Source organism: Dermacentor albipictus, chromosome 5, assembly GCF_038994185.2.
Source record: "Dermacentor albipictus isolate Rhodes 1998 colony chromosome 5, USDA_Dalb.pri_finalv2, whole genome shotgun sequence".
Lineage (NCBI taxonomy): Eukaryota > Metazoa > Arthropoda > Arachnida > Ixodida > Ixodidae > Dermacentor > Dermacentor albipictus.
This window is the reverse complement of record NC_091825.1, coordinates 88,876,930-88,892,325: the sequence shown is the minus strand read 5'-3', so window position 1 is coordinate 88,892,325 and position 15,396 is coordinate 88,876,930. Positions and strand designations below refer to the sequence as shown.

At 46.4% G+C, this 15,396-nt stretch overlaps 2 protein-coding genes across 4 annotated transcripts in view; one reads left to right on the top strand and one right to left on the bottom strand.

Annotated features, from left to right (window-relative positions):
- The window catches only part of LOC135906867 (neprilysin-1-like), a 103,074-nt gene that overhangs the window by 74,846 nt on the left and 12,832 nt on the right, over positions 1-15,396 (bottom strand). The gene's annotated exons all lie outside the window — the stretch shown is intronic.
- On the top strand, positions 2,563-13,820 carry LOC135906912 (sulfotransferase 1C4-like). Of its 2 annotated transcripts, none has more exons than XM_070539679.1 (2): positions 2,563-2,669; positions 12,775-13,820. In XM_070539679.1, exons 1-2 carry the CDS (start codon positions 2,597-2,599, stop codon positions 13,779-13,781), a joined length of 1,080 nt encoding a protein of 359 aa, XP_070395780.1. In that variant the 5' UTR covers positions 2,563-2,596; the 3' UTR covers positions 13,782-13,820. The 2 variants fall into 2 exon arrangements, with proteins under 2 accessions (XP_070395780.1, XP_065294614.2); XM_065438542.2 differs by lacking the exon at positions 2,563-2,669 and adding an exon at positions 4,303-4,385.

Here is a 15,396-nt window from a genome sequence, read left to right as displayed (position 1 = left end):
TGAAATGGTGTTTTTAAGAATTTTCGAATTAATGTTGCCGACTCCGGCAGATGAGGATAACTTAAGGTTGTTACTTAGAGATGCAATACCCTCAGGATTAATCCTGATGGGCTCCATGAATGGGCAGTCACAATAGGAAAGAATTGGAATACTGGAACGATCATGTTCGTTTGTAAACACTGATGCAAAAATCTGTTAAACGCAGTGGGACATTCAATGACAGCGGTAAGCCGCCATTGTTGTGTAGTGATATGAGGCCTTGTTTATTTTGGGGAGATATAACTTGCCAAAACTTGCTAGGATTAGTTTGCAATAGCGATGGAAAGTTGCGACTAAAATATTTCTGTTTGGCAGTGGTAATAGCAGAGCAGTCTGTTTTGAGACATGGTTTATACTTATCGAACAAAGGCGGACAGGATGCAGATTTAGCTTTTCTGTATAGGCGATTCTTTTTATTCCGTTATCGAAGTAGAACCTTGTTGGACCATGGATTAGTTTTATCATTAGATATTATAGTGACGGGAATATGCTTCTCTATCAGCGCCGACAATTTGTGTTTGAAAAGCAACCAGTTATCTTCTGTAAATCGTTGGTTTAATAGTGGGAAAAATACTTCACTGAAAAATCTGTTGAGTTCACTGTTAATTTTACCATATTTTGCTTTACTATAGTCTCGAATCTTTTTAGTTGTTATACCTGCAAACAAAAAAGGAACTAGTATATCAAGCTGCAACATCTTATGATCGCTGAATCCGTCAGGATACATAACCAGCCCTGTAGTTCCGAAAACAGTGGTTAGAACTAAATCTATTATGTTAGAACCATGGGTAGTCTGGCTAATCACTTGAAACAAGTAGGAATCTAGAGGTAGGCTAATTAATTCGGTTGCAGCATGAGTAGACGAAGACAACTTAGCTGAATCTATTTGAGGAAAACTGAAATCGCCATAACGGCGGTGTCTGCGTAGCGCACGATTTTGTTTTCGGCGCTACGAAAGCACCGCCGTTATGCACCACGACCAGCTCGCCCAAGCCTTTACCCTAATATGAAATCCCCAAGCAAGTAGCTGACACTGGGCGAGCGATAGTCAACAATGGCATGAATGCTAGAGCGGAGATTAAGAATGAAATCCCGCAGTCAGGTGGGTGGTAACGCATCCCAATAAGTAAATTCGAAGAACTAGTTTTGCAGGCAGCCCATACTATTTCGAGATTAGAGTTGGAGGTGATAGCGATGGATGGTAACGTTCTTTTAATAGCAAGAAGCACCCCGCTCCCTCTGTTATTTGTAAGATCGTGTCTGTAGATATTGCACGCTTCGGCACCAGGAAAAATTTCACTGTCGTTAATACCGGCGTGGAATCAAGTTTCAGTTACACGTATTATATCAGATTCACTGTCTTGAAGAAAGGAACAAAGCTAATTTCATTTAAGCATCAAGCTTCAGATATCAGAAAACGAAAGGGACAGTGTCAGAGCAGAAAGGTAAGACGTGTGATAAGGACGTCCCGCGATTTCGTTAGATTTCCTAGTTATGGTGTGATAAAAATGACCGAATCAGTGGCGCGGTCATACGCATACGTTTGTCCATTCAAAGTTTATCACACCCCAATTTACAAGACTTGGACTCTAAATTTGCAGACGTCGTCAGCTTCCTTCTCGCTTCATGAGTAGCAGCAGAAAAATCCTCGCGAATAGCGAAACTGGTATCTTTCAGTTTGTACCCATTAAAAGGACGTTCTGTTTGTCTTTAGAAAAGGCCATATTGGCTACGACCAGTCTGTGCATATTAGACTTGAATTTACCCAGCCTATGAACCCTTTCGAATTAGGAAACAGACATTGATAAACCTAGGTGCTCAGAACAAAATGCAATGGCTTTCTCTTCAGAATCTGCCCAGCTTTCATCATGTACATCACCAGTAAAAAAAAAACAACTTGTTTCGACGCAATTTGTTTTCAGCATCATCACACCTTGGATAAATGGTAGAAAGCTGGGAGGAAATGTCTCGCATAGTATTGTCAACTACAAAAGAAACAAGCCTGTCAAGCCAGGTAGTTCATCCGAGGGCGGCCACTCTTGACGTCAGCTGTTTGACTTCATTATCGATAGCCTCCTGCATTTCTTTAACACCTTTTGACTTCATTCAGGATTGCAGCTTGGCCAGCCTCAATTCTTGGGAGAGTGTGCAAGAGGGTTTCCGATGTCTCCCTTTCAGTTGCATTCGTAGGCTGCTCTCAACGTCACCCGACAGTGACAGTTGCATACCATAAAAAAAGTGAATGCAATATGGCAGGGGCATAATACGCTTCTGTTCGTCAGTACTCTATCCAGGGCACAGCACCGCAAACAGGGAAAAATCGCTGCTCTTCCCACCAGGCAGCGCCTTCTAAATAACTAACCTGCAAAATCCACAGCGGTAAGATTTAAATGACGGTCACGTTGCCGTGCACGAGGTGAGTGGTTCCAGGCTCATGCATCGTCGATGTGGGCGATAGCAGTTGAAAATACACGTTGCCAAGTGAAAAGAAAAAAACTGTCGTCAACGAGCTTTGGCCAAGAAGCAGGCGAAAACGAAGGTCGCTCCATGGCTCCGGATGGCGATGAAACAGCAGTATCCGGAAAACAGCAATGAACAGCGTAAGAATGCAGCCTGCAAAATCCATAGCGGTAAGATTACCATGACGGTCACGGTGCCATGGCCTTTCATCAATGTACTGCATTTTACTGGCAAAAGTTGGACTTTCTTTAGTTTTATTTTCCACTTTTTGCTTTGGTAAAAGTCAAGAAAGGACAGTTAGTTCTTTTTCCAAAATTCTGTTTTTCTGCAAGTCTTATCAGCTATAGAGAGGACATGTTCTTTGCGCGTTCTATTCTTGTGCCGCCTGCGTCAAAGCGTGCTGCACGCCGCCGCTAACGTTAGCTGCAGTATGGATGCGCATCCTGAGCATCCAGACTGTAAAGCATCCTTCTTTCACTGGTCTAGCGGAACTGCCACGTGTGGCGCACTTCCGCCTTACACCGGACTATATCCGTGTCTTGAGACATTGTGGTGTGCACTGTATACGAGCACACGACGTCACGGTCGGAGTACTATCGCCGCAGTCGCCGATAGTTCCGGTGCCGAGTCCCGTGAAATCTCGCGAAAGTGATCGCTTTCGCAGGTGTTATTCTCGGCACTGTCAAATTCCCCCATGTTGTTGAATTCAGCGGCGTATCCGTTTTAAGCAAATAGGCGAGACCGTAGTAGCCCTGCGGGCGAACGTGAGTCGAAAAAAATGGAGAATTCGACAGTATTGCTTAATTTATATAAATAATGAAAGGCAAGGAGGAAAACCAAGTTCGTGCCCGGTTGGCTACCCCGCACGTGGAGAAGGGGAAAGCGAAAAAGAAAAAAAAAGAGAAAGAAATGAAAATTATTGTGCGCGCACCTAAAGATGTATATTCACTCACGTATTTGTTCGCTAGTGATGAATGTTCGTTCATAACGGCTCATCTAGCTTGGTCGTCTTCAAAAAGCGCACGAGCGCTTTGGTGTCCTTGTGTATATTAGATGTCTGTGGACAAGGTCCCAACATCTTAGCTTCCGAAAAATGGTCTGTCGTCTAAGCGACTAATACTCATTCGCAGAACATGTCGCTGAAAGTCGCTGGTTGGAAAATGGCGCAGAATGTTTTCTATGAACTCATCCCGCCCGCAAGAGTTGCATACGACGCTGTTGGTCTCTACGATGAAGTATGAATAAGCGTTCGTGAATGGGACGCCCAACCACAGGCAGCAGACTAAAGTTGTTTCACGACGGGAGAATCTGGATGGCAGGTGAAGTAGCACGTGAGGGTCCAGTCAATACAATCGCGAGTTGTTAAACTCCGGTGAATTGCAATCTCGAAGTGAAATGGTACGTGCTCGTACCCGAAGTGCAAGTACCCGTAGGGAACTTATCGAATGAAAATGCGGCCTCTGAATACACAAGACGAGAGAAAATGCGGCGACACGGCGCTAGCAAAGCCGATTACGCGGCATTGGCTCAAACTGTAGTGCGGAGCACGTGAAAGCGAAGCTTGCTTGCGGTGGTACACTGGCTAGACAGGCTGCAGCGCTATCATTATTATTCCCTGCGATGCATAGATCACCGAGCTTATGAACCTTATTTTGCATGTGCGCTATCGTTCTCGTTCAGATAGAGAGAGCGAACCGCGCGATAAGAGAGCCTTCTATCGGCGCTTACCGAACTATAGTAAAAGTGTTCGGAAACGCTCTCGCTGTGCTTGATAGCAGCAGGCGCTCGCCGGTCGCTGAAGGACGTTAATATCAGTACGCGACCTTCTTCTGCCGGCGACGTAAGTTCTTTCGAGCAGAAAACTCCCCCGCAGAGTCATTTTGCAGGTAGGTGACAAGTTACTCATTATACGTGTAACTTCGCGTCTTTACAGCAGAAGCCGTCTTGCAAGCTCCTACAGCCGTCCTGTAGGACAATGCGATCGCCTGTCTGTGGGCTTCTTTTTGCGTCTGTCATCCAAGTAGCAATGTTTCATCCACACTAGCCTAACAAAGATTTCTAACAAAGGTACAGAAGCAAGGTCGAGATCGCTATAGCCAGCCAACTATACCGTTGCGTTTCGATGTCGTATGCCCGTATCAGCTGCGCGGTTTGTGAAAGACCACGTCCTTTCCCCTTTAAAATCACTCACACACAAGACCACGTAAAAACGCGTCTTCACAATTCCGTTGATACGAGGAGACATCGAATGAGAAAACGCTCGTCAAGGAGGTTCCTTATTGGTGTTCACACTTCAGAATCTGCACAAGAGTCCGTCTACATTAACCAGGTTGTCACGTGGAATCTGAAACACAAGAAGTAGCTCTCCAGACTGGCGAAAATGAGTTGTCTCGCATAGGTCGGAAAATAATGCCTCGTGAAATAAAGCCTCGCGATATTACAGAAAAAAAAATAATCCGACAGAACTCATATCACCGTTATCTACATTGCGCAATAAATGGCCTGCCCTGCTACACTTTACTTTTTTCTCTTAATATCAACCAGAATATCGGCTATAGCCATTTGTTCTCTGATCCACACCGCTCTCTTCCTGTCTCTTAACGTTACGCCTAGCATTTTTCGCTCCATCGCTCTTTGCGCGGTCCTTACGTTGTTCTCGAGCTCCTTTGTTAGCCTCCAAGTTACAGCCCCATATGTTAGCCCGGAAAGAATGAAGTGATTGTACACTTTTGTTTTCAACGACAGTGGTAACCTCCCCGTCACGGTATGGCAATGTCTGCCCTACGTACTCAAACCCATTTTTGTTATTCCCTAAATTTCCTTCTCACGGTCAGGGTCCCCTGTAAGTAATCAACATAAATAAACGTACTCCTATACAGTCTCTAAAGGCTGACTGGTGACCCGCCGCGGTTGCACAGTGGCTATGGTGTTAGGCTGCTGAGCACGAGGTCGTGGGATCGAATGCCGGCCACGGCGGCCGCATTTCAATGGGGGCGAAATGCGAAAACACCCGTGCACTTAGATTTAGGTGGGCGTTAAAGAACCCCAGGTGGTCGAAATTTCCGGAGTCCCCCACTACGGCGTGCCTCATAATGAGAAAGTGGTTTTGGCACGTAAGACCCCATAATTTAATTTAAAGGCTGACTGGCGATCACGAATCCATGTCCCCTTACCAGGCTGTTGAACATTGTCTTTTTCTTATGCATTATTCTTCAACTCCACTCTCGCACTTCCTCGGTTAAAGTCCTCAAGCATTTGTTGCAATTCACATCCACCAACGCATTGAATAGCAATAGAAAAACACGCAGTGAATAGCATTGGAGAGATTGTGCCTCCTTGTCTGACCCCTTTCTTTATAAGTATCTTCCTACTTTTCATTTGTAGAATTAAGTTAGCTGTGGAATCGCTGTATATATTTTCCAATATATTTACGTAAGCGGCTTTTACTCCTTGATTACGTAGTGCCTCAATGACTTCTCGTATCTCTACTGAATCAAATGCCTTTTCGTAATCTATGAAAGCCATATGAAGATTCTGATGGTGCTGTGCGGATTTCTCGATTACCTGATTGATGGCATGGATGTGATCCATTGTAGAGTATCCCTTGCTGAAACCTGCCTGTTCCCTTGGTTGGCTAAACTCCAGTTATGCCCTCATTCTATTGGAGGTTATCTTGACGAATATTTTATATAATACTGGAGGTAAGCTAATGGGCCTATAATTTTTCAAATCTTTAACGTCTCCCTTTTTTGTGGATTAGTATAATGTTGGCATTCTTCCAGTTCTCTAGGACTCTTGAAGTCGATAGACAGTTTGTACAAAAGGCCGCCAGTTTTCCAAGCATTATGTCCCCTTCACCTTCGATGAAATAGACTGTTATTCTATTTTCTCCTGCCACTTTTCCCGTTTCATGTCTTGCAAGGCCCTTGTAACTTCATCGCTTGTTATCGAAGGAGCCTCTGTAACCTGTTCATTACTATTTCGAATAAAGGTACCCTGGCTGCTCTGGGTACTGTATAGGTCAGTATAATATTCTTCCGCTGCTTTTACTATATCTTCGAGATTGCTGATGACATAACCCTGCTTATCTTTCAGTGCGTACACCTTGGTTTGTCCTATGCCAAGTTTCCTGCTCACTGATTTCATGCTGCGCCCATATCTTTTGTTGCTTCCTCAATCTTTCCCGCGTTATAATTTTGAATATCCCTTACTTTCTTCTTGTTAACTCCTATCAGTCGTGTTAGGCTAAGAACGCTGTGCATTAAATGTACAGTTCATTCGGTCAGTGCAGAGGCCGTTACACTAGTCTATGAAGCTATCCTGACGGCTAAAGCAGATGCCAAAGCATTTGACAACTAGCTGTGCGAGAGGGTACAAAGCATCTCATAAATGTAGCCGTGCGAGGTTCAGTCCAGCCGGTGTCGTGCCGCGTGTTATCGCTAACCTCGACAGCGCACTCTGGAGCACGCGCCCAGCGCGTTCCAGACAAGCCTCTTGACCTCCGAGCTAATATTTGGCTAAAACGTGGAGGGTATACAAATGAAACTTGAGTAGAAACAAAGAACCACGCAAGGGGCGATGGAACAACAAATGATATGCGCGACCTCAAGGAACAAGACGATGGCACTATACCTGAGAAAGCAAACGGCCGTAGCTGATAGACCAGTCGAGATAACCGGGAAGTAGTTGGGCAGGTTATGATACGCGTACAGCAGACAATCGGTGACCTACTCAAGTAACAGAACTTTAAAAAAGAAATCTGGGGCTTTACATGCCAGAACCACGATCTGCTTATGAGGGACACCGTAGGGGAAGTACCAGATTAATTTGGACCACCGGGCTTTCGTTAACGTGGGCCTAAATCTCAAGTACACAGGAGCGTTATTGCGTTTCGACCCCATAAATGGGGTCGAAATCAGATCGAACCAGCCACCTTGAACTCCGCAGTATATGCAACGCAGTAGCCACGGGGTTACTGCGGAAGGTCTCAAAAGAATGGATACCAAGGACGGAAAAAATTACAGAAGCATTTAAGTCTCCTAACATTCATTGAATGCGAAAGCAGTATATAACTCTTCCGCGCGCATGTGCTCGAATTGGGTAAAGTCAATTTTGAGGGTGGGCCACCCAAATTTCGAAGGTTGGCTAAGTAAATTTTTTGGAGTGGGCTGCAGCTCGGTTATTCAACGTGGATCGGTTCAATTTTCGAATTGGGCAAGGTCAATTTTGGGGAGGGGCCACCCAAATTTCGGGGATAGGCCAAGTCGATTTTGGTTGTGGACCAGATTGGTTTCGAACGTTGTTCAGATCAGTTTTCGAATTAGGCAAAGTCAATTTTCTTTCGTGTGGGCCACGGCATCCGTCCGATGACGTGGCTGTTCACTGCGGGATTTCGCAGAGCGAGCCGCAGCAGGTCCCGCGCCGGGGACATGACGTCATCACTTCGTCACGTGGGCTTTGTACAAACGAATGTTAACGCCGGACGCCGGATTTCCCGCATCTTGGACATATAATTCTGTCGCATTAAAACGCAAATAAAAAGAAAGCTGAGAATCAGGTGGCGGTATGAAAGCGTGAAGTTTGCAGGTATATAGGCGAAATTGGTTGGCGCATCACAGGGGTAACTGGAAATCCCTGGGTCCTATTACAGAGGGTACACATTTCACAGAGGTTCCCCGTCTCCTCCATTTTATCTGCGTGCATTTGCGTTATCCCTCGGCTATTCTTTCCGTCTATCATTTCGCCTTCGCCAAGTGCAGGGTAGCAAACCAGGAGCTCTTCCGGCTTCCTTCCCTGCCTTTCCCACCCCAACTCTGTCTCTCTCTTTTTCTAGGAAAGGCATCCATCCTACAGCTGATAGGAAACAGATTGACGATGATTCGGAGCAACTTGTAGCTGGTGAAAGTATTGATCACGGGTCGAGCTTGCCTAGCGCTCACAGCATATCCTACTACACGACTGTCCACGAGACGGCCTGCAGGAACTACTCCGTAGTACGTTTAGCAGTCCCCATATTGCATATTAAGGAGGCTACCGCTAGACCCATGCATGCAGTAACATTGAGAATCATCTTTACATGTAAAGAAAGAAGTTACTGCGCATTCGTCGGTTACGGTGGCTCGCTGCCACTGCTTCATTCGCACCTCGTTTCCCCTGGCCCGTGCGCGCGGTGACAGTGCGCGCCTTCTTCCATTCTCAACATACATGCCAGCTGTTAAGGCTCGTGGAACGATGTGTATTTATTTATTCATTTGCCTGGCGCAGTAGCTCTATGGCTATGGCATTACTCTGCTGAGCTTTAGGGTATCGGTTCGGTGCTGAAAAAATGCAGAAATGCTAGCGTGCTGGGCTCCAGGAGGTCAAATTTAATCCGGAGTCCCACACTACGGTGTGCCTCATAATCGTATCGTAGTTTTGGCACGTAATACCCCAGATTCTATTTATTTATTTATTTATTTATTTATTTATTTATTTATTTATACTACTCTTAAAGTATAATCACGCTGCAGAAAGAAGGTGCGCCGATAGAAAACCGGCACACCGAACATATTACAAATTACATATAACAAAATTTTGGCATAGCAAAAGAGTATACAGTGTACGTAAAATGTTTCAAATAAAATGGCAAGTGAATTATGGAATGACATAGAAGTTTTTTTTTTTACGAAAGCATCGAAGCGCTTCACTGAAATAAAAATGATTTCAACAGTTTCAGCAAAAGTTGTACTACTCAAATAACACGTCTTAAATGGAACGTCACTGTACATATCGTTTTAAAGCTGTTACGACGTAGAATACTCACAAAGCTGCTCTTCTTGCCTGGAGCGTTATATAGGAGAGTGTCCTCGTTACTCAGAGAATGCGATAACCGAGCGCATTCTTTGTCAGAGGCCCTGGGCCGCCGCTGTGGTCAATACACTTCAGAGCCACTGAAGCGAAACCTGCACGTGCTGTAGAGCTATCAGCTCTGAACACTCTCTTCATTCTTATCTCCGTCGCCTTTCCGCTACTTCTTCTTCCCACTCTGCTGATCGATGTTCAGATGTTAGCCCCGCGCTAGAAAGTGGCGGTGCAGTCGGCAGCCTTTTCATGTCCTCTGTCAACCGCAGCTGTGGACTAGTTGCAGAGCGCCCGCCTCCACTGCGGCAGGTTGTAGGGTTCGATTCCCACCGCTTCCGGGCACCCATTGGTTCTCACATGAGCACAAGTGTACCTCGGCCTGGCGTTCGGCTTTCTCGAGGGGTGATACGCTTCGGAAAAGTGCCCGCGCCCTAAATTTCTGTGGATACCCCCATCAGCTCAAAAAAAAAAGGGGGGGGAGAGTGATGTCTGGGTCGCTCCCATAGCGGTCATTTCCTATGTGGCGCCTCAAATGCACCTATGGAGGTGGGGACGCCTTCGGATTGCAGAAGAACACCCCCTTCTCCAAGCGTTGAAGTCCCATAATGGCCGAACGCCAGGCCAGGAGCGCTTATACCTATTTTCGTCGTTAGGTGCCCGGCAGCAGCACTTGCCTCCCACAGCCGGGGCGGATGCTCTTCAACAGGGCTGTTGATGGTTAGGCGACCAGAGACAACTCGTATATCTCTGTTGGGGGCCCGCTATTCGAGATGTGAACCCCCCCGAAAAAGCCAGCATCAGGCCAAGGAACATCTCTGACCATTACATAAAACCGGCGGCTTTCCGGTGGCACCGAGATTTGAATTCGGTACCTCCCGCATACGAAGCGGATGCTCTACCGCTAGGCCACAGGTTTCATTTTTCTCCATCGACCAACCCCTCTCTCACTCTTTCTCTCACTCTTTCTCTCGCTCTTTCTGGGTGACAACACTTCATCTGTTTTGCAATGCACTGTACCTGCGCGTTGACTTTCTCAGCCATTTTTATTCTTTAAATAGCGAGGAGCTGCGACAAGCATTGGTAGCCCCGTGCACCTGCCTTCTTCACTGTCACTAAAACGTGACAAACAAAAATTTGGAGGACGCTTAAGCTTCGCCTTTAAGAGTGAAACCCCATTGCATTCAAAGATCCCTGACTGCTTCTCACCCTTCCAGACAACTGCAGCGTATGTAACCATAATGTTTAGCGGGAAACGCTCACGGCGAACGCTATGCATGAAGGCTGGCCTTCTGGTCGAAACGCGGCCTCTTGCAGGGGCCGCGAGGCGGCAAAACCCCTTAAACTTCGTAAAGTAGCGCCACACTTTGAAGAATGCCGCCTCCTCCTCGCGCCTTGTGGCCGAGGCCGACGCCACGTCGCTATTGGCCTAATAGTGTGACGTGGGACCTCGCGCCGTGCTTCTGCGCCATTTTCGCTAGAGAAGCGTCCACGGAGTGGTGAGGAGCACATGTTGGCGCCGTTGCTACGCTCGAGCGGTGTAGGCGGCGCTACGGTAGAGGACAGAGCGTGAAAGAGAGGAGAAATGAGGAGGAGAGAAGGCGGAGGAGGAGAGCGTCGCTACTTCACGAAGCTTACGGCGCTTTACGATGGATGGATGGATGAATGGATGTTATGAGCGTCCCCTTTAGAACGGGGCGGTGGGTTGCGCCACCAAGCTCTTGCTATTATACTGCCTAATGTCCTACCTAGGTTAAACAATGAAAAAAGAAAAAAAAACGCTATGAACTACCACGCCCAAATTTTCTGGTCCCCTATAGCGAACTGTGCTTTTGTACGTCTCCGTCTTTTGTCGTTTCCCTACTTTTCTTCCACCAATCCTCCAATCGCCTCTTACTAATGCCTATTTCGGACATGTTTGCTATGATGCGGTAAAGTCCCTCTATAATTTTACGATGCGGCGGCGGCGAGCGCCATCTGGAAGTCTTTCAAGGAAGTGGGCGCGCTGCTCCGTCAACTCAGATATTTTTTTGCGCCGGCGTGCGCAAATGGCGGCCGCCGTCTCCCGCAGCGTGTATTCCAGTTTTGGCGTAAAAAAATTATGTTTTCTTGTATACTCAAATTACAATCTGAGAGTTATCATGCCTGTAGATTGTGCGTAAGTCGTAGTTTACAAGTTGTCCACGTATTTTGCTAGAGAAAACAATTAGTTCAGTGAATTCCTTGCATCGCATGGGCGGCCGGGGTATGCGGGGTTAGAGAATATATTTTGCCAATGCGACATCTGACGCCGGACACGGCCGCCACCACCGGATTTTCTGTAACACGGTTTCCTTATCGCTGTCGCGTAAATATGCTGCACTTCTAAATACCGAGTCACACGTTCGATCCGTGGTCATCCGGGTAAACCAGTCTCAAGACCAGAATGGAAAATATATTGTATACTCTAAACTCCAATGCTAGCGAACGAAATTTATAGGTGTGTGTGCGTGCTTGCCCTACCGCCTAATTGCTTGCTTAATTACTTTTTGAGGACCTTTTCCTTGTCCTTTTTTGTATCCTCTTGCAGTTGAGTCCGAGAGATGAAAAAGAAATATTTGATGGAAATTCCAATGCCTTGTTAAAATCACGAAATCGCCCAACAGTGTAGATTTAGTTTTCAATGTTGCCAATTATTCCTTATTTCATCATTTTTTCAGTGAGATTGCAACTAAATTAAAGTTGAAGTTTGTCTGACCAACAAGAAAAAAAATACATTGTTTTCCACGAACATAAAGGCCCCTTATAACAATGTCATATAATCGGAAGGTGGCACAAAAAGGAAGAAATAATAACCGTAAACCAACCAACTCCAGTAATAATAATAATAATAATAATAATAATAATAATAATAATAATAATAATAATAATAATAATAATAATAATAATAATAATAATAATAATAATAATAATACCTGCCATAAACAATAATAGCCAGCGCGTAATTGACCGTTTTCAAACCAAACATGGTACTTTGTCAGTTATCGTGAAACCTTTTTCTTGAAAGTAATCAGTGAGCTTGCTATCCACACGTGTACTTGTTTATCGTTGTCAGATGACCATTTTTCGCTGACTAACAAATGCGAAACGCTATCGCCAGATGGGCCATGACGATCATTCTTGGCGGTGCGTGATCTTCTTGCTTCACGCTTGGAAGACGCCCAGGTTCATCATCATAACCTTAATTATTAACCTCACATTACAACCGTTGGCGGCTATTAGCGTGCATGCTCTAAATGGGAAAATTTAGGGTAGAGTTTGTTGGGAGGCTGGATTTTAAGCCAAAACAAGAAAAAAAATGGGGCCTGTTGGTTCTTGCTTCGATTACGCATGGAACATCAATCCCTTTGTGCTCCAATAATATGTTTCGGCTGATTCCCCGAAATTATCTTTTTTCAGACAACCTCAAAAGGTGGCAAGTTCTCAGCTGCATATACTTTTGGAGATCCAAAATGGCTGTTGTCGACGTACGCCTCCCCAATGGTCCACTGTACCAGGATATGGACGGCGTAATACGCCTCAGCCGAAACTTCACTGTCGAGATGCTGCGCTCCGCGCTCAACTATAAGCCGCAGCCAGACGACAAGTTCGTCGTCACGTATCCAAAGTGCGGGACAACCTGGACACAACACATTGGCTTCTTGATCTTCAACAAAGGCGTCCCCCCTTCGAGTGGCCTGGAGTTCTTCAACAGAAGCCCCTTTATCGAGATGCTCGGCGCCGACAGTGTGCGGGACATGACACGTCCCGGAGTGATCAAGACGCACCTTCCTTACCACCTCATGCCCACGCACCCACAGGCCAAGTACCTCTACGTATGCCGCAATCCTAAGGACACTTGCGTGTCCTTTTTCTACCACACACAAGGTTTCACCGGATACGACTTCGCGGACGGCAAGTTCGACGACTTCTTCGAGATATTTGTGTCCGGTGAGACAGACTACGGGGACTACTTTGACCACGTCCTGGCTTGGTACGAGCATCGCAACGACCCGAACGTCCTCTTCCTGCACTACGAAGACATGAAGGCACAGCCACGGGACAGCGTGCTCAAGATGGCCGAGTTCTTCGACGAGGCCTACCACAAGTTGCTGCTACACAACGAGGACATCCTCCAGAACGTGATCAAATACAGCGACGTCAAATCCATGAAGGACTATGCCTCGCGGAATTTCGCAACCTTCTTCACAAAACCAATAGAAGGGGAAGCGCCCGAGGGCCTCAAGGTCCTTCACGAGGCCTCACAAAAGAATCCCTCCACTGCCAGCTTCATTCGCAAGGGTATCGTCGGAGACTGGAAAAGCCATTTCTCGCCAGAACAGAATGCAAGGCTAGAGAAAAAGATCTTGGAGCGCCTGTCGAATACGGACTTGGTGGACGCGTGGCGAAAGCACGGTGTTATGTAGTCGATTGGCAGCGCAAATAAACAGCGTCAGGTAAAAAGTTCCTCAGAAATTGCATAATAATTCCATTATTCGTAACTAATTATGGTCCATTAATATTCAGTCTGGTTTGATTCTAATTAGCAAGCAGCCCTGTATGTTTAGAACTTGCTTAAGCTGGGCGGATTGCAACGAACGCCTCTGCTTTGAAGGACGTACGTGCTGTGTGCTCCAGAATACTTTCCCAGCTGGTTGCGCTACCTATTTTTCATCCGGAACTGGAACATCAGAACAAGTTGCGTGTGACTCAATCGCCGCGTAGGCTCCTTACGGCCATATTCGCCGAGAAACATGTGCAGATATTACCGTTGTTCCTCAAAGTAACAAAATCTCAACGTCTCCAAGCAGATCATTCTAAAGTGTTACACTGGAATGTGGCGTAACACTGAAATCGCTCTGAACCAAGACTTTAGTGGTGCCATGAACGATAGGCAATGTTTGTTGCGCTCAATAAAGTGCAGGGCGTAGATGCATATAAAATAACGGGCGAGAATCACATAGAAGGCAATTAGTTTTGAACTTGCAATTCCGCAAATGCGACCTGGGGAAGTACAGATAGGGAGTGTTTTGTAAGGCAAAAAGAAAAAATAATAACTGGTTCCGCAAGCCTACGCGCCACCATAATGGATGGATGGATGGAATAACTTTAATGAAAGGTCCTGCGAGCTACGGGGAGTAAGGTCCCATAGAGCGGGCTACTACCACGTTGGGACCAGGAGTTGTAACTCCCTGGCCGCATCGTGGGCTCGCTGGATGGCCCACAGCTGCTCCGCCAGGTCCGTGCTGCGTAATGCTTCTTGTAGCCTGGCGGAGCCTTGACCCTTGTTCGCGTGGGTCCCATGAGCTGCCGTCACGATACAACGGCAGAGAGCATGCAGGCCCCTATTAGATGTGTTCAGGCGGCCGTAACAGAGGCCACAAATAAAGTTGCGGAGGCTTAGCCGCTGACAGGCTAATTTTTCGCTTGAGAAGCGGGCAATCGAAGTAACTTTATCGGCACACGTGATCTGTGCCACTTCTTTCACTGCATGTCACGCGGAAGATGCACAGAGACAAAATAACCGAAAACACGGCGGCAGAAGTTGTCAAACAACAAAGCGTTCGAAGTGCATTGCTGGTGCACACGACGTTCGTCTCTATGGTCCCGAAGAGCCTGCACCCCGTTTCAGTAAACGCTGTCAAAACCTAAGCTGACGTGGCGTCCGCGTTCGTTTGATGCAGTCGAACTAACCTGCGGACTGCTTCATCGAAATGTTATCGGCCCATCCAACGAGCAATAAGCAAACGCACAAGTGGAGCAATAAATTAGATGAGACTCGCAGTTTAGTAATTACTAAGTGTCTCTACCTTTCCGTGGTGACATGATGTGGCTTTTATCAAAGGGTAAAAGGAAGGTACAGCTTCAGGCGTCATTTTAATTTCGCGCTTAAACGTGGTACTGTTAGAAGCACTCCAACAACTGACGTCAATGTTTAAGAATTGCCCAATGTACTTCGTTAAGTACTTCAGTCCCTTGCCTGCAGGAGCTGCAAAAGAAAATATTCCAGCACTCGAAGTTCCTTGACTTCCGAGTGCTGTG